General features: G+C 42.2%; 1 protein-coding gene across 3 annotated transcripts in view; it reads right to left on the bottom strand.

The window, feature by feature from the left end:
* Positions 1 to 27,475, bottom strand: part of CPED1 (cadherin like and PC-esterase domain containing 1) — a 463,541-nt gene that overhangs the window by 57,599 nt on the left and 378,467 nt on the right. For all 3 annotated transcript variants that reach the window (XR_005774778.1, XR_005774791.1, XM_040411583.1), the window contains exons 17-19: positions 21,528 to 21,664; positions 4,204 to 4,424; positions 2,378 to 2,479 (exon numbers count right to left, since the gene is read on the bottom strand). Coding sequence is in view for 1 of the 3 variants with exons in the window: in XM_040411583.1 (XP_040267517.1) it covers positions 2,378 to 2,479; positions 4,204 to 4,424; positions 21,528 to 21,664 (460 nt within the window). In the remaining 2 variants the exon portion in view is untranslated. The remainder of the gene's footprint in view (positions 1 to 2,377; positions 2,480 to 4,203; positions 4,425 to 21,527; positions 21,665 to 27,475) is intronic.

The raw sequence follows: 27,475 nt of genomic DNA, 5'->3' as shown, positions 1-27,475 counted from the left end.
ACGGGAACAAACGTTCCTGTGAATGTTTGCTTATCGAGTGAAACTGTCGCTCATGCAAGCACCTAAATTATAGTTTTTGAGCAAACAGCGATATGCTGCCCAGAAACAACGCAGCTGTATGAAGATGAGCGATTGAAATAGCGACCGCTCGTCCTCATACTGTGGAGGTGATTGCTACGTGTAAATGCTTCACTGCCCCACTGAGAGAGCAGCTGATTGTCAGGAAGGAAAGCTTACTCCCCGACAATCTGCTGCTCGTTGTCCCATGTAAATCCACCTTAAGGCCCCTTTCACACAGGCGAGTTTTCCACGAGGGTGCAATGCGTGACGTGAGCGCATGGAACCCGCACTGAATCCTGACTCAATAATCTCAATGGGTCTGTATACATGAGCGGTTTTTTCACGCATCAGTTCTGTGTTGCGTGAAAAACGCAGCATGTTCTATATTCTGCGTTTTTCACTCAGCCCTGGCCCCATAGAAGTGAATGGGTCTTCAGTGAAAAACGCATTGCATCCGCAAGCAAGTGCGGATGCAATGCATTTTTCACTGATGGTTGCTAAGAGATGTTGTTTGTAAACCTTCCGTTTTTTATCACGCGCGTGAAAAATGCATCAAAACCCATTGCACCCGCGCGGAAACAACTGAACGCAATCGCAGACAAAACCGACTGAACTTGCTTGCAAAATGGTGCGAGTTTCACTGAACGCATCCGGACCTAATTCGTATAGTTCGTGTGAAAGAGGCCTAACAGTGTCCTATAAAATGTCTTTGTATGTATATTTATCAGACACTGGGCTGATAGGTAATGTAATTTGCATGGATGATGACATTTAAAGGGGCTGTTCATGACTAGATAAAAGGTTCTGTTGTATGTAGGATAGGGGATAACTAATTGGTGGGGGTCCAACCACTGGGACTCTCACCGATCAAGAGAACAGAGACCCCATATCCCATAGACCCCCCTAAATGAATGGAGTGACAGGTTGGACCCCCATCAATGTAATAGCTACCTTCTGTGGTAGATAGAGACTCACTTGTTACTACCAGAAAACCCCTTTAAAAATGATCCCATGTATATGGCACCCAGAGTGCCCAAGGATCCCTATGATGTGCGCAGTGCTTGGCTAGCTATAGAGGCCGTATTGAGGATTCATGTAATACAGACTGTATCATGTAATCCAACTACAGCCCTGTACATTAGAGCTTACACAAGAGAAGTCTATTGGAATACATTACGTTAATCATTTCATCGGGACAATCTTCTCACTAATACTAGTAATATGGAAACTTTTAAACCCATAGCTGATTGGCACTATTTTTGCTTGATCTCTACTGATTAGCGTTTCTTTTTCCAATCAGTACTTCCACTCTAGCGTATAACTATGTGACACATTCCAGCCTCGGTAGCTTGACTTGGGTTTCCGTAGATTGCTTATTAGCATGGCCAGACTCTGTAATTACAGTGTTTTTAGCCCTACAGAAAGATTCCTATTGAATAGAACCGTGTAATGGACTTTGGAAATCAGGCTTAGGCCTCATCCGCAAAACACGGATCAGGGCTGTGTGCATGCTGCAATTTTTTTTACCCCTGCAAAAATGTCCTATCCTTGTCCACAAAATGGATAAGAATAGGACCTGTTCTATCCTATTTTGTGGACCAGCGGAAAGGACAAACGCATCCAGACAGCACACAGTGCCCTGTTGAAATGAATGGGTCTACATCTGATCTGCAAATTGCGGATCCGCAAAACATGGATACCGGCCGTGTGCATTCCGCATTTTGCGTAATTTACTGCTATCTATAGAACAGTCCGGACATGTTGTATTTTTTTGCAGGTACTGCAGAATGGACATAAGGATGCGGACAGCACACAGTGTGCTGTCCATATTTTTTGTGGCCCCATTGCAGTGAATGGGTTCACATCTGGTCCACAAAAAAAGCGGATCGGATGCGGACCAAAAACACGTAGGCTTTATGTACATGACCGTGTCCATACTGTAGTTTCAAATCACGGATCTGCAAAATACTGACACCTTTCATGTGCAGTCCACATTTTTCTCACTCCCATCACATGAAATAACTATTTTTAAACAAGAATAGGAAATGTTCTATAACTTGCAGAACGGACATACAGATTCGGACAGTACATAGAAGACATCCGGGTGCTGTCCTTTTTTTGTGGACCCATGGAAATGAACGGGTCCTTGTGCGATCTGCAAAAAATGTGGCACGGATCCAAAATATGGTCATGTGCATGAGCGCAAAGTATATTGAAGCATAGTCTACTGAAGTTTTCAATATAGCGGTATACAACAAAGATGTATGTTTACTAGCAGTCTAGGGCAGATGTAGATAGAAAATGTGCCTGCTGTTACCTCTTCAATACTCTCTGAATAATCTGCAGATGATCCGGGTTCAGCCATTGCACTCCACCTACAACAAGTATGGTCTGATTTGTGTTCTGGAGAGGACGTGATCTATAGATATATAGAATAAGATCAGTTACCTTTCAGCACAGTATGCCAGATGTGTTGATGGTGGATACATTGTTATATTGAATATTGCTGACCATGACAGCTCTGCTAATTCTAGCTATGTATTTCAGTATCATGTAGATAGGTGGTAAATATCCATTATGGGAAAATCCCTTTAATATACTGTATATTATATGTTAATAAATATATTTTCTGAGTTCCAGTTCATCACCAGTTCACATTTTGACTTTGTAGTAGTTCTTGAACCTGTAGACATGTAGCAATCAGTAACTTGACTATTAGCGTATTACATACACAGTTAGGGGGTGAGGGGTGTTTTTTGGTAATGTTTTTTTGCTCTGCAATTAAGGCTACTTTCACACTGGCGTTTTGGCTTTCCGTTTGTGAGATCGGTTCAGGGCTCTCACAAGCGATCCAAAACGGATCAGTTTTGCCCTAATGCATTCTGAGCGGATCCTTTTCCATTCAGAATGCATCAGTTCAGTCTCTATTCTGCTTTGGAGACGGACACCAACACACTGCTTGCAGCGTTTTGGTGTCCGTCTGATGAAACTGAGCCAAACAGATCCGTCCTGACACACAATGTAAGTCAATGGGGACGGATCCGTTTTCACTGACACAATCTGGCACAATAGAAATTGGATCCGTCCTCCATTGACTTTTAATGGTGTTCAAGACGGATCCGTTTTGGCTATGTTAAAGATAATACAAATGGATCCGTTCTGAACGGATGCATGCGGTTGTATTATCTAAACGGATCTGTCCATGATGGATCCGCACAAAACGCGAGTGTGAAAGTAGCCTAAAGGGGTTATCCAACTCCTATAATGACCCCCTCGACTGGGCAACTCATATAGGTTAAACTTAACCTGCTTGACGGGGGAGGGGGGGGGGTCTTGGTTCTAGCCAATCAGGGAGGCTACCTGGGTGAATTTTGGGATATGTCCGGATTCAGCTCTGAACCTGGACAACCCCTTTAACTTAAAGGGGTTATCCAAGTTCAAGAAAACCCACCCACAAGTGCCGGGCCCCTCACCGGTAATATACTTACCCCGCTCCCACCCACCGCTCCGGGTCCCCGCACCGCCGCTGCTGCTTCTCCCTGTACACAGATGAAAACATCCGGTGTCGGGGGGGAGCAGGCAATGGCAGGTGGAGATGCGGACTAGCCTCCCTAGCATCATGGGTGATGCTAGGGAGGCTCGTTGCTGTCCCTGCCTGCCATTGCCTGCTCCCCCCCGACACCGGATGTTTTCATCTGTGTACAGGGAGAAGCAGCAGCGGCGGTGCGGGGACCCGGAGCGGCGGGGGAGCGGGGTAAGTATATTACCGGTGAGGGGCCCGGCACATATGTGTGTGTGTGGGAGAAGGGGTTTCTTGAAATTGGATAACCCCTTTAAGATTAGAAGAAAAACACAGCAAACATCCAATGTTGCATAGAAAGCCATGTTGCTTTATTCATCAAATCATGAGACGTTTCAAGCCTCTGCAATAGTGGAGTTTGGTCTCTCCAGGTTTACGAGGGTATATATGGTACCCCAGTTTCCCATTCTTCATATTGACTGGTTAATTGGCTTCCTATGAAACTGGACCTAGTATGTGTATATATCTGAGATATGGAATATAAATGAACATCAGCAATGAAAATCTCTGAAGGGTGAATAAATAATACTCATTACAAAAATGAGGTCCTAATAAACTTCTACCTTTTAATGAGTCGTATCAGTGCTTCTTCAAAAGTTGGTCGTTTTCTGATGTCGATCCAGAACTGTGGGTAGTAGGAGTAACTTATACTTGTCCTTCCACCATTTATATTATTAAAGAGCTTCAAGTCATGGGTCTTCTGCCACTCTTGTAGGCTTCGATTTACCCTTTCCATCAGATAATACATCATCCCTCTGTTTGTGGAATCTCCAATGAATATAATCTGGTCATTAGAAAACAGCAGGTTAATGCAATGTTGGATGGAACATGACACCATTTTTGGACAATAGTGCTCCTTAGCACTAGGAGGTTGTACAGAGCCTTAATATGGCCATATACACGAGACCCAAGGATCATTTCTCATGCTGCTTATTTGGTGTGTGGATTTATGTGCAGATTTCATTGCATTCTGCTGCTGACTCTTAATCCTCAATTTTTTATGAATTCTTATTCACACAGTGGGGTTGAAAACTGCAAGTTCCTAGAGATGCTGTATATTTTTTTGAAAACTTCAGTATGTCCTATGAGTTGTATTTTGTGGCTTTGGCTTATGTTAGCCACATCAGAGACTCTTCCAATAGGAGGAGTGACCTACAGATGGATCACTCATCCTTTTGAAGGAGTCTTTGATTTGGTGGATATTACCTAATGGATCACTCTTTCTTTTGAAGTAGTCTCTGATGTGGCTGACCTGAGCTAATTTTGCATATTTTTCCTGTTGAACGTTGTCTGTCTCTGTACACCCACTATGTCTCTTCAATGGGAACTGGTTTTCCCTTCCACATTTTCTTTTGGTAAATCTTTATTATTAAGTAAATAATATTCAATTTTTTCCTCCTCAATCTACACATAATATCCCATAATCACAAAGCAAAACAAGATTTGTAGAAATTTGTAATGTATTATTATTTTTTGCATTTAACATTGCTGCAGCACTGAAGGTCCTGAAGAACATAATGGCCTCCATCCTTTTTTAATTAGTAGAAGTTCACAACCACCAGGGCTCTTTCTAGAACTGGCTGCCTGATCGAACTCAACCATCAGGGTGAGGACCTCGTTCATGGAATTGACCAAGAACCCAACAGCCACTCCGAAAGAACTCCAGAATTCCACTGTAGAAAGAAAGAACATCTCTGCAACAATCCTTCAATTAGGCTTTCATGGTAGAGTTATCAGACACTTCTTAGTAAAAGGCACATGACAGAATGCTTAGAGGACTATTAATCCAAGAGAAACAGCATTCCCTGTGCCAATACCGTCTCTATGATGAAGCATGGTGGCAGCATCAGGCTGTGGGGATGTTTCTCAGCTACAGTATCTGGGACACCAGGTTAGGACTGAGACAAAGCAAAGTACTGAGAGGTCAAAAATGTGCTCCAAACTAGTGCTCTGAACTTCAAACTGGGGAAAATATTCCCCTTCCAGTAGGACAATGACCCCAAGCACCAGATCACAAGATTGGCTATGAGACAAATCTGTAAATGTTCTTGAGTAACTGACCCAGAGTTAATCGGACTCTATCATTTTAAAGAGTGGAATACATGTGTAAATGAGATATTTCTGTTTTTATTTTATTTTTACATGTGTACAAATTATTAAAAACTTGATTTCACTTTGATGTTATGTTGGTTTCAGTGTTTTTCTCAGAAAAATTTAACCTTTTTTGCAGTGTTTTTCAAGATGTTTTAATGGCATTTTTTTTAACCAGATATTACTTTAAACTTTTTGTTAAAATATAAAATCCACTACATATAATGTGATTTGGTTAGTGAAATTTTTTGGGTTGGTGTTTTTTCTGTCATTCTTTCTTTTTTTTTTGCAGCTTCTTTCAAGGGGTTGTCTCAGTTCAGCAAATGGCATTTATCATGTAGAGAAAGGCACTTACTAATGTATTGTGATTGTCCATATTGCTTCCTTTGCTGGCTGGATTTATTTTTCCATCTGCAGCACACTGCAGCACACTGCTCGTTTCCATAGTTACAACCACCCTGCAATCCATCAGTGGTGGCCGTACTCGCACACTATAGGAGAAAGTGCCGGCCTCTCTGGTGGCCAGGACCATGGGATTGCACATACATGTAGGAACGCATGCGCAGCAGTTCCTGTCCCGGCCACCTCATATCTGTGCTGCAGTGGCGGCCATAACCCCTGGAAACAAGTATAATGGAATGGAAAAATGTTCAAGCCAGTAAAGGAAGCAATATGGACAATTAGAGTACATTAGTAAGTGCCTTGTATTAAATTCTCTACTTGATAAATGCCATTTGCTGAAGTGAGACAACCCCTTTAAGGGACTTGAGAAATGCCAGGAAAAGCACATGTACAAATTGACACAATTTTTTTTCTAAAAGGCACCAAAAACTCCATAAAAAATGTAAAAAAAAAAACATCATTTTAAAATGTGCTTTTTCATGCATTTTAAAACACCAGAAGAAATCAGTGTGTGAACAAGCCCTTTGTGTAGTATGCGCGTATGATGAGAAAATGTATTAATATAAATTTTATAATAAGATAGTGTCAGCAAAAAGTAGAACGATAAATCAATTGTCTGAAATGATGAACTACTTTCTACTCGCAGACCTTGCATTTTCCCGGGGCCAAAATAATGGGCTTGTACGGAAGTGCAAGTAATAAAGCGGCGGTTCCTCCGAAGCATTGGTATTTACTAGTAAGTGTTATCTGATCTGCCCCGTGCGCTTTCTGCACGAACGCACATCAGGTTGTAGGTTCCATTGATTCATTTTTCCATCTTGATTTTGAGGTACTTTGATAACCATAAGCACATGTGCTTCATTAACCAGCTTCTACAGAATGGAATCTATTTGCATAATAAAACGACCCTGCCTCTGAGCAACGTGAAAGAGTTAAACGTGCAACTAATTCAATTTATTTAACCCTATCGTTTCCAGACAGTGCAGGTTATATTACATTTCAAATCAAAATTGCTGTGGGATCTGCTATGGATCTGTTAATGATTTCAACTATCATTACAACTCCTGGGGTCCTCCCCTGTCCCCCTGAACATAAAAAAAAAACACTCACCTGTCCATGGTTCCTCTGCTCCTGGCTGCTTCCAGTCGCCGCAGGAGTAGGAAGCTCAGTTCCGTGACTGCTGCGACCAATCACAGGCATTAGTGGCTTCAACGGTATCATCTATAATGGTTCCACCTATAAATGGTACCTTAATATACACTGCTCAAAAAAATAAAGGGAACACAAAAATAACACATCCTAGATCTGAATTAATTAAATATTCTTCTGAAATACTTTGTTCTTTACATAGTTGAATGTGCTGACAACAAAATCACACACAAAAAAAAAAATGGAAATCAAGTTATTTAACCCATGGAGGTCTGGATTTGGAGTCACTCTCAAAATTAAAGTGGAAAAACACACTACAGGCTGATCCAACTTAGATGTAATGTCCTTAAAACAAGTCAAAATGAGTCTCAGTAGTGTGTGTGGCCTCCACGTGCCTGTATGACCTCCCTACAACGCCTGTGCATGCTCCTGATGAGGTGGCAGACGGTCTCCGGAGGGATCTCCTCCCAGACCTGGACTAAAGCATCTGCCAACTCCTGGACAGTCTGTGGTGGAACGTGACGTTGGTGGATAGAGCGAGACGTGATGTCCCAGATGTGCTCAATTGGATTTAGGTCTGGGGAACGGGCGGGCCAGTCCATAGCATCAATGCCTTCGTCTTGCAGGAACTGCTGATACACTCCAGCCACATGAGGTCTAGCATTGTCTTGCATTAGGAGGAACCCAGGGCCAACCGCACCAGCATATGGTCTCACAAGGGGTCTGAGGATCTCATCTCGGTACCTAATGGCAGTCAGGCTACCTCTGGCGAGCACATGGAGGGCTGTGCGGCCCTCCAAAGAAATGCCACCCCACACCATTACTGACCCAATGCCAAACCGGTCATGCTGGAGGATGTTGCAGGCAGCAGAACCTTCTCCACGGCGTCTCCAGACTCTGTCACGTCTGTCACATGTGCTCAGTGTGAACCTGCTTTCATCTGTGAAGAGCACAGGGCGCCAGTGGCGAATTTGCCAATCTTGGTGTTTTCTGGCAAATGCCAAACGTCCTGCATGGTGTTGGGCTGTAAGCACAACCCCCACCTGTGGACGTCGGACCCTCATATCACCCTCATGGAGTCTGTTTCTGACCGTTTGAGCAGACACATGCACATTTGTGGCCTGCTGGAGGTCATTTTGCAGGGCTCTGGCAGTGCTCCTCCTGTTCCTCCTTGCACAAAGGCGAAGCTAGCGGTCCTGCTGCTGGGTTGTTGCCCTCCTACGGCCTCCTCCACGTCTCCTGATGTACTGGCCTGCCTCCTGGTAGCGCCTCCATGCTCTGGACACTACGCTGACAGACACAGCAAACCTTCTTGCCACAGCTCGCATTGATGTGCCATCCTGGATAAGCTGCACTACCTGAGCCACTTGTGTGGGTTGTAGACTCCGTCTCATGCTACCACTAGAGTGAAAGCATCGGCAGCATTCAAAAGTGAGCAAAACATCAGCCAGGAAGCATAGGAACTGAGAAGTGGTCTGTGATCACCACCTGCAGAACCACTCCTTTATTGGGGGTGTCTTGCTAATTGCCTATAATTTCCACCTGTAGTCTATCCCATTTGCACAACAGCATGTGAAATTGATTGTCACTCAGTGTTGCTTCCTAAGTGGACAGTTTGATTTCACCGAAGTGTGATTGACTTGGAGTTACATTGTGTTGTTTAAGTGTTCCCTTTATTTTTTTGAGCAGTGTATTTCAGCATGAAAAACAAGTTACATTTGTAATTTACTTTCTGTTACAAACATGCTCCAGTTGTCAGATATTATCTTTAATTCATTATAATGCTGCCCCCGGTATAAACTCTGTATAGTAACATGCACGTCCACGAACAGAGGTGGTCGCATATGTTACGTTCCATCTATCAACTGCCTACAGCCCTATTACTGCAAGGCCTCATGCACACGGCCGTTGTTGTGGTCCGCATCCGAGCCTCATTTTTTTGCGGCTCGGGTGCGTACCCATTTACTTCGTGTGCTGTCTGCATCCGTTGCTCCGTTCCGTGGCCCCGCAAAAAAAATATAGCATGTCCTATTCTTGTCCGTTTTGCAGACAAGAATAGGCATTTCTACAATGGGCCGCTCGTTCCGTTCCGCAAATTGCGGAAGGCACACGGGCAGCTTCCGTTTTTTGCAGATCTGCAGTTTGCGGACTGGAAAAAACTGAACGGTCGTGTGCATGCGGCCTTAGAAGCTGTGACAGTTACAGAAGAAACGGACATACTCTGTGAGAAAGGACATGCCCCCTGAGCTGTGACAGTTATAAACATGGCGAGAGCTGCAGCAGAAAGGACATGCCCCCTGAGCTGTGACATGTCACCCCACTAAACAGTTTTTTTTTGGTTACTTATAATCCTTATACTGTGATTTATCCATACATACTGTAATTAATCATTTTGGTTCAGCAGATTCTGTTAAAAACGTACTTTTAAAATATGTAAATTACCTTGCTACCAGCAAGTAGGGCGGCTACTTGCTGGTAGCAGCCGCATCCTCCTATCCTAAAGACGCCCCCTCTGCATGTTGATTGACAGGGCCACCGGACGGGATCGTCCTCTGGCTGGTCCTGTCTGCTATCAAGATCTCGCGCCTGCGCCGTAACGGTACTCAATCGGCGCAGGCGCACTGAGAGGCGGACGCTCGCTCGGCTGCTTCATTCTCAATGCGCCTGCGCCGATGACGTCACATCTACACCCAGCGCAGGCGCATTAAGGAAGGAGCGGCCGAGCGAGCGTCCTCCTCTTAGTGCGCCTGCGCCGACTGAAGACAAGTACGGCGCAGGCGCCAGATTTTGAATGCAAACAGGGCCAGCAGAGAAAGATCCCGTTCGCTGGCCCTGTCAATCAACATGCGGAGGGGGCGTCTTTAGGATAGGAGGATGCGGCTGCTACCAGCAAGTAGCCGTCCTACTTGCTGATAGACAGGTAATTTACATATTATAAAAGTACGTTTTTAACAGAATCTGCTGAACCAAAATGATTAATCACATTATGTATGGATAAATCGCAGTATAGGGATTATAAGTACAAAAAATAAAAAATAAACTGTTTAGTGGGGTGACAGAAGCCCTTTAAATTTGTTTATTATTTTTTAACCCCTCCATCACTATTTTACTTAGCATTCTGTATTAAGAATGCTATTATTTTCCCTTATAACCACGTTATAAGGGAAAATAATAAAGATCGGGTCCCCATTCCAATCGCCTCCTTAGCAACCATCCGTGAAAATCGCACTGCATCCGCACTTGCTTGTAGATGCTTACGATTTTCACGCAGCCCCATTCACTTCTATGGGGCCTGCGTTGCATGAAAAACGCACAAAATAGAGCATGCTGCGATTTTCACGCAATGCACAAGTGATACGTGAAAATCACCGCTCATGTGCACAGCCCCATAGAAATGAATGGGTCCGGATTCAGTGCGGGTGCAAGGCGTTCACCTCACGCATTGCACCCACGCGGAAATCTCGCCCGTGTGAAAGTGGCCTTACAGGGAGAGAGCAGTATCAGAAAGGCCCCTGAGCTGTAACAGTTACAAAGAGAGATCAGCAGCAGAAAGGACATGCCTCTTGAGCTGTAACAGTTACAGGGAGAGAGCAGTATCAGAAAGGACCTGCCCCCTGAGCTCTGACAGTTACAAAGAGAGATCTGCGGCAGACACACCCTGAGTTGTGGCAGTTACAGAGAGAGAGAGCTGTAGCAGAAAGGACTCAACCCTTGAGAAAGGACATGCCCCCTGAGCTGCAGCAGAAATAATACACCACCTGAGCTGTGACAGTTTGGCCTCATGCACACGACCGTTGTTCTGGTCCGCATCCGAGCAACAGTTTTTGCGGCTCGGGTGTGGACCCATTCACTTCAATGGGGCCGCAAAAGATGGGGACAGCACTCCATGTGCTGTCCGCATCCGTTGCACTGTTTCGTGGCCCCGCAAAAAAAATATAACATGTCCTATTCTTGTCCGTTTTGCGGACAAGATTAGGCATTTCTACAATGGGCCACCTGTTCCTTTCCGCAAATTGCAGAAGGCACACGGGCGGCTTTCGTGATTTGCGGACCGCAAAAAATTGAACGGTCGTGTGCATTAGGGCTTACATGAAGAGAGCTCCAAAAGGAAGGGCATTCCCTCTGAGCTGTGATGGTAACAGAGAGATAGCTGCAGTAGAAAGAATGCACCCCCTGAGCTGCAATAGGGATGCATATGCAGCAGAAAGGACATGCCCCCTGATCTTGAAATAAACCTAGCAGAGCAATTAGAACAATGAATTATGAGATTTATGGATCCACATAAGGTACAGGGCTGGTTCTAGCTTTGTTAGCTTGCTACTTACTACTTGATGTCTGATCTGCATTTTTGCATCATTCATGGCATAACCCCTTCATTAAATCAAACTAATTGAACATAAAAATTGCCTTTACACGGGATGACATAACAGGCAATTGTTGGTAAAGGAATCATTCCTTCCCAACTATCACCTGCTTGTCAGTGGAGGAAACCGCTGCTATTACTTGCAGAGATCTCCTCCAATGTATAAGGAGCAGCAACCGCTAATGCCATCGCTCGTCCCCATACAGAATCATTATCTGCGGGCAGAAGAGATTGTGATTACACAGCACGATCTTATGCAGGCTAACAACGATTTTTTGGACCACATGAATGAGCTATTACCCAATGAACAAGAAATTTGCTCATTCATTAGGTAATTGGCGACACCTTTACACTGCAAATAATCGCAAACGAGCATTCCTATGAACACTTTGTTAGCGATAATCTGGCCGAGAATCAGCCCGTGTACAGGGCCCTTTAGAGCTCATGCACACGACCATATGTATTTTGTGGTTCGCAAAAAAATACGGATGAAGTCCGTGTGCATTCCGTATTTTGCTGAACAGAACAGCTGGCCCCTAATAGAACAGTACTATCCTTGTCCGTAATGTGGACAATAATAGGACATGTTCTATTTTTTGGCGGAACAGAAATATGGACATACGGAAATGGAATCCACACGGAGTACCTTCAGTTTTTTTTGCGGACCCACTAAAATGAATGAGTTCCGCATACGGTCCGCAAAAAAAACCCGGAACGGACACGGAAAGAAAATACGTTTGCGTGCATGACCCCTTAGAGTATTTTCACTTGTTTCCTCCACTGGGGTGCACATACATGTTGCTGCCATGCTGCGGGATCTGCATGTGGATTTCGCCCTCACCTGTACCTCCTATCATTTCATTGCAAGTACAGGTGCAACCTGGCAACTAGCAGTAATCCAAATGCTGATCCCACGACTGGGTGCCAATGTGTAAGGGAGCTCTTATTGAACGTGGCATATCATTTATCTGTGACGCTTTAGGGCTCTTTCACACCTGCGTTATTGTCTTCCGGCATAGAGTTCCGTCGTCGGGGCTCTATGCCGGAAGAATCCTGATCAGGATTATCCTAATGCATTCTGAATGGAGAGTAATCCGTTCAGGATGCATCAGGATGTCTTCAGTTCCGGTACGGAACGTTTGTTGGCCGGAGAAAATACCGCAGCATGCTGCGCTTTTTGCTCCGGCCAAAAATCCGGAACACTTGCCGCAAGGCCGGATCCGGAATTAATGCCCATTGGAAGGCATTGATCCGGATCCGGCCTTAAGCTAAACGTCGTTTCGGCGCATTGCCGGAGCCGACATTTAGCTTTTTCAGAGTGGTTACCATGGCTGCCGGGACGCTAAAGTCCTGACAGCCATGGTAAGTGTAGCGGGGAGCGGGGGAGCAGTGTACTTACCGTCCGTGCGGCTCCCCGGGCGCTCCAGAGTGACGTCAGGGCGCCCCAAGCGCATGGATCACGTGATCGCATGGATCACGTCATCCATGCGCATGGGGCGCTCTGACGTCATTCTGGAGCGCCCCGGGAGCCGCACGGACTGTAAGTATACCGCTCCCCCGCTCCCCGCTCCTACTATGGCAACCAGGACTTTAATAGCGTCCTGGGTGCCATAGTAACACTGAAAGCATTTGGAAGACGGTTCCGTCTTCAAATGCTTTCAGTACACTTGCGTTTTTCCGGATCCGGAGTGTAATTCCGGCAAGTGGAGTACACGCCGGATCCGGACAACGCAAGTGTGAAAGAGGCCTTACTCTATAAATCATATATAGTCGGTTTTACAGTTTGACCTTTAAAAAGCAAATACAATAAGTGTGTTGTAACTGTATAAGTTATTCAGGAGGGATGGCACAAATGTTAGTCTTTTACTGGAACTTCAACTTTTAAATACATGGTCGTAACAACTCAGTGGCTTTTAACAGATAAATGCAACTGATGTCACAATTACCAAGTTGTGTTCCTAAAACAAACTCGCAATGTGTCTGTGCCTTTGTCCTTCCTGCTAGTGGTAGTGCATAAAGGTTAAAGGGGTTGTGTGGGTTCAAAGCTGAACCCGGACACAACCCAATCTGCACACATTCACCGTGAATGAGTGGATCATTGGAGCTTTTTACTCTCTGATGCTCCTCCGTGCCCTGCGCTGAATTGCGCAGGGAAAGGGCTGTTTGTTTACATTTGGACACTGCTAGGCGGAGGCTTCTGCCTAGCAGTGAGCCCAGTGACATCACCGGCACTACTGGATGGTATTTAACACTGCCCTACTCTGTTTTTACAGGCTAGGGCAGCGCTAAAGAACGCCCATTAGAGCATCAGAGAGTAAAAAGCTCATTGTGAATGAGTGCAGAACCCGGACAACCCCTTTAACTGACAGCAACTTGTGCTGCAATTGGGAGATTACTTTTATATTTTGGAATTAATTAATTTTTATTTGATCATTTTTTATTAAATCTCATCAATATACACTCACCTAAAGAATTATTAGGAACACCATACTAATACGGTGTTGGACCCCCTTTTGCCTTCAGAACTGCCTTAATTCTACGTGGTATTGATTCAACAAGGTGCTGATAGCATTCTTTAGAAATGTTGGCCCATATTGATAGGATAGCATCTTGTAGTTGATGGAGATTTGAGGGATGCACATCCAGGGCACGAAGCTCCCGTTCCACCACATCCCAAAGATGCTCTATTGGGTTGAGATCTGGTGACTGTGGGGGCCATTTTAGTACAGTGAACTCATTGTCATGTTCAAGAAACCAATTTGAAATTATTTGAGCTTTGTGACATGGTGCATTATCCTGCTGGAAGTAGCCATCAGAGGATGGATACATGTTCTCATTCTGTTTACGCCAAATTCGGACTCTACCATTTGAATGTCTCAACAGAAATTGAGACTCATCAGACCAGGCAACATTTTTCCAGTCTTCAACAGTCCAATTTTGGTGAGCTCGTGCAAATTGTAGCCTCTTTTTCCTATTTGTAGTGGAGATGAGTGGTACCCGGTGGGGTCTTCTGCTGTTGTAGCCCATCTGCCTCAAGGTTGTGCGTGTTGTGTCTTCACAAATGCTTTGCTGCATACCTCGGCTGTAACGAGTGGTTATTTCAGTCAACGTTGCTCTTCTATCAGCTTGAATCAGTCGGCCCATTCTCCTCTGACCTCTAGCATCCACAAGGCATTTTTGCCCACAGGACTGCCGCATACTGGATGTTTTTCCCTTTTCACACCATTCTTTGTAAACCCTAGAAATGGTTGTGCGTGAAAATCCCAGTAACTGAGCAGATTGTGAAATACTCAGACCGGCCCATCTGGCACCAACAACCATGCCACGCTCAAAATTGCTTAAATCACCTTTCTTTCCCATTCTGACATTCAGTTTGGAGTTCAGGAGATTGTCTTGACCAGGACCACATCCCTAAATGCATTGAAGCAACTGCCATGTGATTGGTTGACTAGATAATTGCATTAATGAGAAATAGAACAGGTGTTCCTAATAATTCTTTAGGTGAGTGTACATTATAAACAACCAGACATTACACCAACATTTAACTTATCCCCTTCAACCCTATCTCCATCCTATTCCCTGGTAAAGAAACACTCAATAAGGTCATAACCAACCATTCCAGCTTAATTCAGGTTTCTTTTTGGACCCATCACTTTGACTATAGAGGACTCTTTCATATCATATTCCCCGTTTCTCCAGATTTAGTCATTCAGTCTTTGTTTTTTAATACTGTGCTTTGTGTTCAGTGAAAAGTCTGTCACAAGAGCTCAGATTCTAGCACTGGGCTCCCATCCCCTCTGCTTACGGTCTCCACTGGACCAGAAGTGTGATGTGCCATCTACATGCACAATACTGCTGCCAGCCAACCAATAGCCTCACTGGTGACGGCTTCAGGTAAAGCACATGACTGTTGCCACTGCTGAGGCCATTGATTGGCCGGTAGAGGTGACATGCAAGCAGACAGCACATCACACTTCTGGTCCAGCAGAGACTGAACGTGAAGGAGAAGGGATCTGGACCCAGAGTATGTGTATCAGGTGAGACTTATTATTTTTAACTTTTGCACCCTTCTTAGCCATCTCAACGGGGGTTTCTGAACCCATTTAATGTACTTTTTTCATCAGATCCAATTTTGTCTCATACTGCAAACTGAAATACATAAAAAAGTGTGTGTTTTCTTAAAATTCTGCCGGCCAAAGATGAAAATGATCAGGAGGAACTATGTTCTCTGCAAGATTTCTACATGAAAACGCTGCGTGAATTGCTTTTTCTGTTAAAGGGAATGTGTCATCAGAAAATGATCTATTGTTTAAATCACCTTTTTATGTTAAATTTGTGGCGAGTTTTTAAAAATGCTTCCATACCACTGTCTATATTTAAAAAAAATAGACAGACACAATGAACAGAAGCTACTTATATGGGAGATTTTTGTAGCTATGCTCTGTGACCTGTGCAGAGATCAGGAGGGAGTAGATAATATGTGATATCACCTATTGTGAATGGTGGTCCCTGTTTTATCTATACTGAGGTGTTACTTGTCATTGTAATTCTGCCTGTGATGATAATGCGTAACTTTTCAATAGCTATTATTAGATCTGGTGGCCAGTGTGAAAATTGCAGGATTTTATACAGTTTTATTAAATAAATATAGTGACAAGGAAAAAGTGTAAAAATTTCTCTCCCAAAATTCTAAAAAAATATGCTTAACATAAAAACATAATTTAAACAATGGGTCATTTCCTGATGACCCATTCTCTTTAACTTGTATAATTTATTGTAGTCCAGTCCTTGCTGTTTAACAGCTCTCAGAAAGAAGGCTTAATGAAACAGTCCACATTTCTTTTTAGTATCAATCGATGACTAATTAATATGAAATAAAATATGCATATTTGACTGTACAGTAGATGACATCTCATAGCTCAACAGTGTATAATCATTGGAGATGTCCGTACATCAATGTACCTCTAAATGTCTGTAGTCCCTCCTACACTCTGGAACTCTCTACCCCAACATATCAGACTCTCACCTACAGTGGAATCCTTCAAAAGAAACCTAAAAACCCACCTCTTCAGACAAGCCTACAACCAGTGACCCTGCTGCCTCTATACTGCCATGACCAAGTTTACCCTCTACTAATGTGTCCTTCTCCCATACCACGGAGATTGTAAGCCTAACGGGCAGGGCCCTCTCTCCTTACTGCAATTGTCTGTATTATGTATGTGCACCCTTTTTCATATGTACAGCATGACCTAGAAGAAACTGTTCCAATGATAGGGTATTGAAAGAACAGCTGGATATGGTAGGGAAACGTTTCCTAGAAAAGGGTTATCCTAAAAGTCTGATCAGTGAGTCTAAAAAGAGAACCCTTATGACTGACCAAAAAGGAAGCCTATCTAAGTCTAAAGAAAAACCCACCGACGTAAAACAGTTCCCCTTGAGTCTGATCACGCGCTATAATATTAAACACACGGCAATTAGAAACATTCTCACGAAACATTGGTCGTTGTTGACAAAGGATCCCATCATAGGGAGTACGATCCCACATGCCCCCATCCTCACTTTTCGGAGAGCACTGAAAGAAATCGTTGCACCTTCTTGCCCCAAAATAGAGAGTTCGCGGGAACAACAAATACCCCCTAGGAACACTATGACCAACTATAGAGTAGGATCCTATATGTGTAAGAAATCGAGATGCAAATGCTGTGCTATGATCTCTGACAATATTAAAGAAGTGACCCTCCCCACCCTCAAAGACCCCATCCCCTTGATACGCGAAATTAATTGCAACACCTCCCATGTGATTTATCTGTTACAGTGCTCATGTGATATATACTATGTGGGACGGACCACCCAAACGTTACGCGAACACATGAATGAGCATAGATCCAATATCAATCGAAAGGTCACCACTCATAGCGTCTCCCGCCATTTTTCCATTCCATTCATTTTTCATTCCACTCATGAAGGTACTTTATTGCACATTGCTATGTTAACGGTTTTATATGGTCAAAATAGGTGACAGATTCCCTTTAAAGGAAGGCAGACAATGTCATAGAGCAGCAGGAAATGCTAGCAGAATGCTTGGGTGTATAGGTAGAGGCATTACCAGTAGAAAGAGGGAGGTGCTCATGCCGCTCTACAGATCACTAGTGAGACCTCATTTGGAGTATTGTGCTCAGTACTGGAGACCATATCTCCAGAAGGATATTGATACTTTGGAGAGAGTTCAGAGAAGAGCTACTAAACTGGTACATGGATTGCAGGATAAAACTTACCAGGAAAGATTAAAGGACCTTAACATGTATAGCTTGGAAGAAAGAGGAGACAGAGGGGATATGATAGAAACTTTTAAATACATAAAGGGAATCAACAAGGTAAAAGAGGAGAGAATATTTAAAAGAAGAAAAACTGCTACAAGAAGACATAGTTTTAAATTAGAGGGGCAAAGGTTTAAAAATAATATCAGGAAGTATTACTTTACTGAGAGAGTAGTGGATGCATGGAATAGCCTTCCTGCAGAAGTGGTAGCTGCAAATAAAGTGAAGGAGTTTAGGCATGCATGGGATAGGCATAAGGCCATCCTTCATATAAGATAAGGCCAGGGGCTATCCATAGTATTCAGTATATTGGGCAGACTAGATGGGCCAAATGGTTCTTATCTGCCGACACATTCTATGTTTCTATATGTTTCTATGTTTCTACTACCGTATATGTTTAATTAGCACCTTCTCCTGAGGAAGGGGATTTATAGTCCGTGAAACGCGTTGAGCCAGATTTTTTCCTAATAAAAGTGATTAATTTGAAGCCTTGAAGTGTGCTGCCATCCATCACTACGATTCTACACGCGGTCTTGGCCAGGGGAGGGTTCTACGTCACAGGTGTTATGTGCTTATCCTGATGACTACCCCCCAGTGAAGTGAGTGCACCTACAGTCAGGTCCATAAATATTGGGACATCGACACAATTCTAACATTTTTGGCTCTATACACCACCACAATGGATTTGAAATGAAACAAACAAGATGTGCTTTAACCGCAGACTGTCAGCTTTAATTTGAGGGTATGTACATCCAAATCAGGTGAACGGTGTAGGAATTACAACAGTTTGCATATGTGCCTCCCACTTGTTAAGGAACCAAAAGTAATGGGACAATTGGCTTCTCAGCTGTTCCATGGCCAGGTGTGTGTTATTCCCTCATTATCCCAATTACAATGAGCAGATAAAAGGTCCAGAGTTCATTTCAAGTGTGCTATTTGCATTTGGAATCTGTTGCTGTCAACTCTCAAGATGAGATCCAAAGAGCTGTCACTATCAGTGAATTAAGCCATCATTAGGCTAAAAAAAAAAAAAAAAACATCAGAGAGATAGCAAAGACATTAGGCGTGACCAAAACAACTGTTTGGAACATTGTTAAAAAGAAGGAACGCACCGGTGAGCTCAGCAACACCAAAAGACCCGGAAGACCACGTAAAACAACTGTGGTGGATGACCGAAAAATTCTTTCCCTGGTGAAGAAAATACCCTTCACAACAGTTGGCCAGATCAAGAACACTCTCCAGGAGGTGGGTATATATGTGTCAAAGTCAACAATCAAGAGAAGACTTTACCAGAGTGAACACAGAGGGTTCACCACAAGATGTAAACCATTGGTGAGCCTCAAAAACAGGAAGGCCAGATTAGAGTTTGCCAAACGACATCTAAAAAAGCCTTCAGAGTTCTGGAACAACATCCTATGGACAAATGAGACCAAGATCAACTTGTACCAGAGTGATGGGAAGAGAAGAGTATGGAGAAGGAAAGGAACTGCTCATGATCCTAAGCATACCACCTCATCAGTGAACGATGGTGGTGGTAGTGTCGTGGCGTGGGCATGTATGGCTGCCAATAGAACTAGTTCTCTTGTATTTATTGACGATGTGACTGCTGACAAAAGCAGCAGGATGAATTCTGAAGTGTTTCGGGCAATATTATCTGCTCATAATCAGTCAAATGCTTCAGAACTCATTGAACGGCGCTTCACAGTGCAGATGGACAATGACCCAAAGCATACTGCAAAAGCAACCAAAGAGTTTTTTAAGGGAAAGAAGTGGAATGTTGTGCAATGGCCAAGTCAGTCACCTGACCTGAATCCGATTGAGCATGCATTTCACTTGCTGAAGACAAAACTGAAGGGAAAATGCCCCAAGAACAAGCAGGAACTGAAGACAGTTGCAGTAGAGGCCTGGCAGAGCATCACCAGGGATGAAACCCAGCATCTGGTGATGTCTATGCGTTCCAGACTTCAGGCTGTATTTGAATGCAAAGGATTTGCAGCCAAGTATTAAAAAGTGAAAGTTTGATTTATGATTATTATTCTGTCCCATTACTTTTGGTCCCTTAACAAGTGGGAGGCACATATGCAAACTGTTGTAATTCCTACACCGTTCACCTGATTTGGATGTAAATACCCTCAAATTAAAGCTGACAGTCTGCAGTTAAAGCACATCTTGTTAGTTTCATTTCAAATCCATTGTGGTGGTGTATTGAGCCAAAAATGTTAGAATTGTGTCGATGTCCCAATATTTATGGACCTGAATGTATATTTATTGCTGTTTTTATGTCACTTCATCCACAATATATTTCATCAATAACGGATCTGTCTTTTTTCCTTGATCCAAAGAGTACTTAATTACCCACCTAGGATATATAGTACCTTTATTTTCACTTTCACTAATATTGAGGGAATAGTGCTCCTCACCTCAATACCACTATCATTGTATGTGTCTACCTGTGGATTACTGCTTACACAATCAACCAATTACTCTACCACGCTACGATGCTAACACGTGTAGCACTGTTCTGAATTTTCTGGGAGTGGCGCTCTCCTTCTGTCTTTTTTTGTGGGCTGAGACATCATCTCTCTTTCCCCACATTTCTGTAACGATTGGTCTCTTAGTGTTCAGAATTCTATCGAACACGCTTTTGAGCAGCCTTCCCAAACTCCCCTTTTTTCCCTCTTCCTTTATCACTACATCTTCCCACTGTCGGCGCCCCCCTAATCTCTATCCCTTTGGGGATCCCCACGACCCCTGGAGGATTGGATTAACTTCCTTTTTTCTTTGTTTCTACTGTCTCATATGTACAGCGCCATGGAATGAATGGCGCTTTAATAATAAATAAATAATAATAATCTCTAACTACTTCTTCCTCCTAATCCTGCTGACTTTTCACCCTGTTTCCTCTACTCCAGTAAATTCTGTATTTAACACTGGCATCTATCTATCTATCTATCTATCTATCTATCTATCTATCTATCTATCTATCACATATCTATCTATAGCTATCTATCTACCTATCTATCTATCTATCTATCTATCTATCTATCTCTCCTGTCTCCCTCTCCTATCTCTCCATCTCCTATCTCTCCATCTCCTATCTCTCCCTCTCCTATCTCTCTCTCTCTTCTATCTCTCTCCTATATATATATATATATATATATATATATATCTCCTATCTATCTCTCTCTCCTATCTATCTCTCTCTCTCCTATCTCTTTCTCCTATCTCTCTCTCTCCTAACTCCTATTTCCCTTGTCTCCCCTATCTATCTAGTGTATATAAACAATAATACAATAAAATAATTTACCCCTTGAAACAGAATCAGTTATCACATTTACATCTAGGAATTTGAGGTCATACTAAAATGGTTTGTATACCCTCAAAACCACTTTAATATTGCAGATGTGTATATTTAATCTGAGTTCATTTGCATCCATAAAGAATTACACACATATGGAAAACCAGCATCCTTTGTCTTGTTCAGTGTAATTTAATCTTCAGAGTATTGAATGCAATAATAAAATTACTATATAAAAATATGCCAGAAAAATGCCATACATAATACCTTTCTATCTGCCAGACACTGCTGTAGCTCATGATTCTGTAAGACCGGATGGTAACATTGATACGGCTGCCATGATATTGCCCTCCAGTCACATGTCCGATTGTCCGAGCAGCTCAAACAAGGAACCAACCAATAACCTACACAAAATACAACATTCATTCAAGGAATGCTTATTATCATTATGAACACAAATTTATTAAACTATTACAGATTGTAAAGTGACAAGGAATATACAATATAACATCTGGCTTGAATGAGGTTATCTGTTCTACAGAACATTTCTATAATAGTCCGTAAATACTAAATACTATGACCATTTGTATTAAAAAGGTGTTTTCATCTTGCCAACATACCTACACAATAACTAGAGGACTTTCGGTCTCATCTTACATATTTGGGGCAGACTTCCTTATTTCCACAGACTGTGCATCAAAGAATAGTACAAGTAAATATAACAAGTTTTGTAATATATCTTATTGTAGAAAAATGTACAGTATTTTTCTCCCTCTGCATCTGATTCCTCCTTTTCATCCTCCCCTTTTCATAGACTTATATAGGCAGCATGTGTCTGTGTCTCCCCCCTCCCAACTTCTCTTCACAGATTTCTAGGTTCTGCATTTAATCGGAACCTTCAGTGAGATAACAGTTCATATTTTTTCTCAAGATGGATTCAGGGGAGATTATAAGTGTTAGAGGGGAAAGATAGGGAAAGAGACGTTTCTTTGCTGAGATATATTACAAAGTTTCTTATATTCACCTGTACTGTAAATTTATGCAGTTTCTTGAAAAGACAGTGACTATTTAAAGAGAAAATGAATTCTGAAAATACATTTTACAGGAGTAAAAATATACTATGGGTATTCAAATACCCATAATACATTCGGTGTTATTCAAGGCAGAGAGATGTGCCAGTTACAGGACTTTGGATCTAATAGATTATAATGTTATATTGCACATTGTATCGGTTATATCATATTCTCCTAGTTTGTATAGTCTTTATCTTTATATAAACATATACATCATGAGTGGTTAATTGTTTTCTACTTTGAATAGACAGTCACATTTTCTGTAAAAGGATTATGAAAACTGGCTGTTTTTGATCATTTTGCAAGGGGAAAATGATACACTTCATGAACAGTTCCAATATCAAGTAGCCTTTAAATTGCTCCACAGTAATGGTGTTTCTGGTTTAAGTCGTGAATGCATGTGCCGCTCTTCAGTCTCTCACCAGCCTGCATCATTCTATCAGTGTTATGAACTTTACATTTAGGCCTTTTTTTCATATCTTCCTTTTAGGCAGTGTATGAGAAATATAGGCAATGACCTATTTTGCGACTTTTTTGTTGGAGCCAGAATTTTGGAATGAAGAAATGATAAATCAGGGCCACAGTATTTGGATTAGCTATGTGGCCGTTGGCAAAATGGGATCAAATGCAGTCACAGACAGTGACACAGAGATTCAGTGTAAACAGGGCTTTGTCAGTTTTTTATTCTGTTGCACATAATAAATTAATAGCCTTTACATTTAGGCCCAAAACACAAATCAACCACTGATCGAAAGCTAACTAAGCATATGTTTCCCTGACTACAAGTGGGGTACTACCAACTACTCAAACAAAATTACATTAACGTATTAACTCACATCCACTCTATGAATACCTCAGTGTTTCCTTAAATGTGACATGGCGCCTGAAAACCATTGCAACAAAATCTGCCCTCCAAAAACCATATAGCGCTCCTTCTCTTCTGATCCCTGCCATGTACCCAAACAGTAGTTTATGACCAGATATGGGGTGTTTCTGTGTTCAGGAGAAAATGCTTAACAAAATTTGGGGTGCTTTTTTCTCTTTTTATCCTGAAAAATGTAACATTTTATTGGAAACAATGAAATTTTTCATTTTCAGAGCAAAGTGTCTCTAAATTTGTTGAAATGATTGTGGGGTTAAAGCAGTCACCTAACCCCTCAATAAATTCCTTGAGGGGTTTTGTTTCCAAACTAGGGTCACTTATAATGTGTTTCTACTGTAGGAGTACCTTCTCTTCAAAAGTGACATGGCACCCAAAAACTATTTCAGCAAAATCTGCTCTCCAAAAAATCATATGGTGCTCTTTCCCCTCTGAGCTCTATTATATGCCCAGACAGCAATTTATGACCAGATATGGGATGTTTCTGTAAACTGAAGAATCAGGGTGATAAATCTTGATAAATCTTGAAGTTGCTGATTTACCAGAAAAAAATTATTCAAATGGAAAATCTTCAAAAAAAAGTGAAATTTTGAAATTTCCCCTCCATTTTCCTTTAATTCTTGTGGAACACCTTAAGGTTTAACAAAGTTTAAAATCAGTTTCGAATAATTCAAGGATTAGATTCTAAACTAAATTGGTTCTTAAAAAAGTGGGTTTGGAAATTTTAAAACATTTCCAAATTGCTTTTAAATTTCTAAGCCTCCTAAAAATAAAATGACATTTACAAAATGATGCCAATATAAAGTACAGGGTGGGCCATTTATATGGATACACCTTAAAAAAATGGGAATGGTTGGTGATATTAACGTCCTGTTTGTGGCACATTAGTATATGTGAGGGGGGAAACTTTTCAAGATGGGTGGTGACCATGGTGGCCATTTTGAAGTCGGCCATTTTGAATCCAAGTTTTGTTTTTTCAATAGGAAGAGGGTCATGTGACACATCAAACTTATTGGGAATTTCACAAGAAAAACAATGATGTGCTTGGTTTTAACGTAAATTTATTCTTTCATGAGTTATTTACAAGTTTCTGACCACTTATAAAATGTGTTCAATGTACTGCCCATTGTGTTGGATTGTCAATGCAACCCTCTTCTCCCACTCTTCACACACTGATAGCAACACCGCAGGAGAAATGCTAGCACAGGCTTCCAGTATCCGTAGTTTCAGGTGCTGCACATCTCGTATCTTCACAGCATAGACTATTGCCTTCAGATGATACGAGATGTGCAGCACCTGAAACTACGGATACTGGAAGCCTGTGCTAGCATTTCTCCTGTGGTGTTGCTATCAGTGTGTGAAGAGTGGGAGAAAAGGGTTGCATTGACAATCCAACACAATGGGCAGCACATTGAACACATTTTGTAAGTGGTCAGAAACTTGTAAATAACTCATGAAAGAATAAAGTTACGTTAAAACCAAGCACATCATTGTTTTTCTTGTGAAATTCCCAATAAGTTTGATGTGTCAAATGACCCTCTTCCTATTGAAAAAACTAAAGTTGGATTCAAAATGGCCGACTTCAAAATGGCCGCCATGGTCACCACCCATCTTGAAAAGTTTCCCCCCTCACATATACTAATGTGCCACAAACAGGAAGTTAATATCACCAACCATTCCAATTTTAAGGTGTATCCATATAAATGGCCCACCCTGTAAACATATGGTGAATGATGACTGATAACTATTTTATGAGGTATCACTTTTCATCTTAAAAGCAGAGAAATTCCAATATCGAATTTAGTGCATTTTTCCAGATTTTCTATAAATGTATTTTTTGTCTTCTGTCTAAATAAATATAAAACATATTGACTCAAATTTACCACCAACGTGAAGTACAATATGTTACGAGAAAATTTTCTCAGAATAGCTTGGATAAGTAAAAGCACTCCAAAGTTATTAATACATAAAGTGAAACATTTCAGATATGCAAAATGTGGCTTGGTCCTTACGGTGAAAACTTGCTCGGTCTTGAAGGGGTTAAAGGCATGATCCTAAGTGCTGCATGTCCTAAATTTTATTTAGAGTAAGGCTACATGCACATGACCGTATGTGTTTTGACGTTCCGTATGGCATCCGTTTTTTTGCGGATCCGTTTTTTTTGCGGATCCATTGTAATAATGCCTATCCTTGTCCGCAAACTAGAAAAAAATAGGACATGCACTATTTTTTTTGCGGGGCAATGGAACGGACATACTGATGCGGACAGCACATGGTGTGCTGTCCGCGTTTTTTGCGGACCCATTGAAATGAATGGATCCGCATCCTATCCGCTAAAAAAACGGAACAGACACGGAAACAAACAATGTTCGTGTGCATGTAGCCTAAAGGTAACACAATGTCATTAAGTATTGCTAATTGTGGATCAGGATCACATTAATGAGCCAAGAATTAAGAATAATTAATTCTTAGAACTCCGAACCCCAAGACCACTCGAAAAAATTGTGAAGTGCTTTCACAAGATAGATAGTTACTAAATAGGGTCATCTGTGTTTAATGAACTGATCATTAGTGTCTCTTATTAGCAGTGGCCCCTAGATTTCTTTCTCATGGGGTATGCATATTTTAACAAAGAACATTGCCATAAAGACTCCCTAGCAGCTTTATTTCCACAAGGAGAATCAATACCTGCTGGGAACATATAGGATGTGTATTTGGTACTCATCCTACCACATATGCATTTAGAGAAAGCGTGAGGGCGACATACTAGCAGAGAGAGAGAAGTTGCAGGCAGGAAGCAGGCTTAAGCCTGCGTGTTCTGGACAGAGCAGTTCTCCTCCAACAGCTGAGCCACCGAGCAAAGGGCAGAGGAGGAGCGAGAGCCAGGTGAGTGCTCCTCCCAGCAGGAGGTGGCAGTGGGCATGGGCTATTAGAATAACAGTACTCATCCTATCACATGTGTTTTTAGTACTCGTCCTATGTGTATTTACTACTCATCCTATTATATGAGTATTTATTACTCATCCTATTACATATATATTAAGTACTCATCCTATCATGTGTATTTACTACTCATTGTATCAAATGTAGTACTAATCCTATCGTGTGTATTTAGTACTTATTGTATCCAATCTGTATTTAATACTCATCCTATCACATGTGTACTTAATACTCATCCTGTCATGTGTATTTATGAGTCAACCTATCGCATGTGTGTTTAGTACTCATCCTATCACATGTATATTTAGTATTATTCTTCATTTGAAAGTGCCATTAATTCCATGACACTGTACATCTAAGAAGGAGTATATTTACTCAATATAAAATAAAACAAGCACAATAAGCAAAAGCTTATTAACAGACTGCTACACAGGGAGAGATGATCCTGCCTGTGAGAGCTTACATAACAATCTACAAGGGAAAGACACAGTAGGTGAGGGTAAAAGTTGTTGATCTGAGTGTGTGGTGCAACAGAATTATTGAAGGTGGTAGGCTTTCCTGAAAAGGTGGGTTTTTAAGTTGCTTTTGAAGGTTTTCATGTAGGGGGAGAGTCTTATGTGCTGAGGTAGTGATTTCCAGAGTTAGGGTCCATTCGCACCACCGCAACTGTTTCGCAGTCTGCAAACTGTGGATCTGCAAAACACGGACACCAGTCATGTGCGTTCCGCATTTTGTGGACGGCACATGGCCGGCACTATAATGGAAATGCCTTTTTTTGTCCGTGTCTGCGGACAAGAATAGGACATGTTCTATTTTTTTTGCGAGGTCGTTGAACAGAAGTGCGGATACAGACAGCACACTGTGTGCTGTGTGCATCTTTTGCGGCCCCAATAAAAATGAATGGGTCCGCACTCGTTCTGCAAAATTGCGGAACGGATGCGGACCCATTTTGCAGACGTGTGAATGGACCCTAAGGGAGCTGCACATGTGAAATACTGTAGACTATTGTGCAAGGAACACAGAAGAGGCGAAGAAAGAAGGTGGTCTTGTGAGGATCAGAGATTACGTCAGAGCTGTATATCTGGAAAGCAGGTCAGAGATGTAAGGAGGAGACAGATTGTGGATGGCCTTATATGTAGTTATTAGTATTTTTAATGGAATTCACTGGGCAATTGGGAGCCGGTAAAGGCATTGGCAGAAGGTAGAGGTAGAGGAGAAATGAGGGACTGGCAGCAGAGTTGAGAATAGATTGGTAGGGTGTGAGGGTACTAGAAGGGAGGCCACAGAGGAGGATGTTGCAGTAGTCCAGGTGATGACAAGGG

The sequence above is a fragment of the Bufo bufo genome, chromosome 1 (genome assembly GCF_905171765.1).
Source record: "Bufo bufo chromosome 1, aBufBuf1.1, whole genome shotgun sequence".
In the NCBI taxonomy this organism is placed as follows: Eukaryota; Metazoa; Chordata; class Amphibia; order Anura; family Bufonidae; genus Bufo; species Bufo bufo.
Note: the sequence above shows the minus strand (reverse complement) of the source record. Positions and strands in the feature narration are given on the sequence as shown.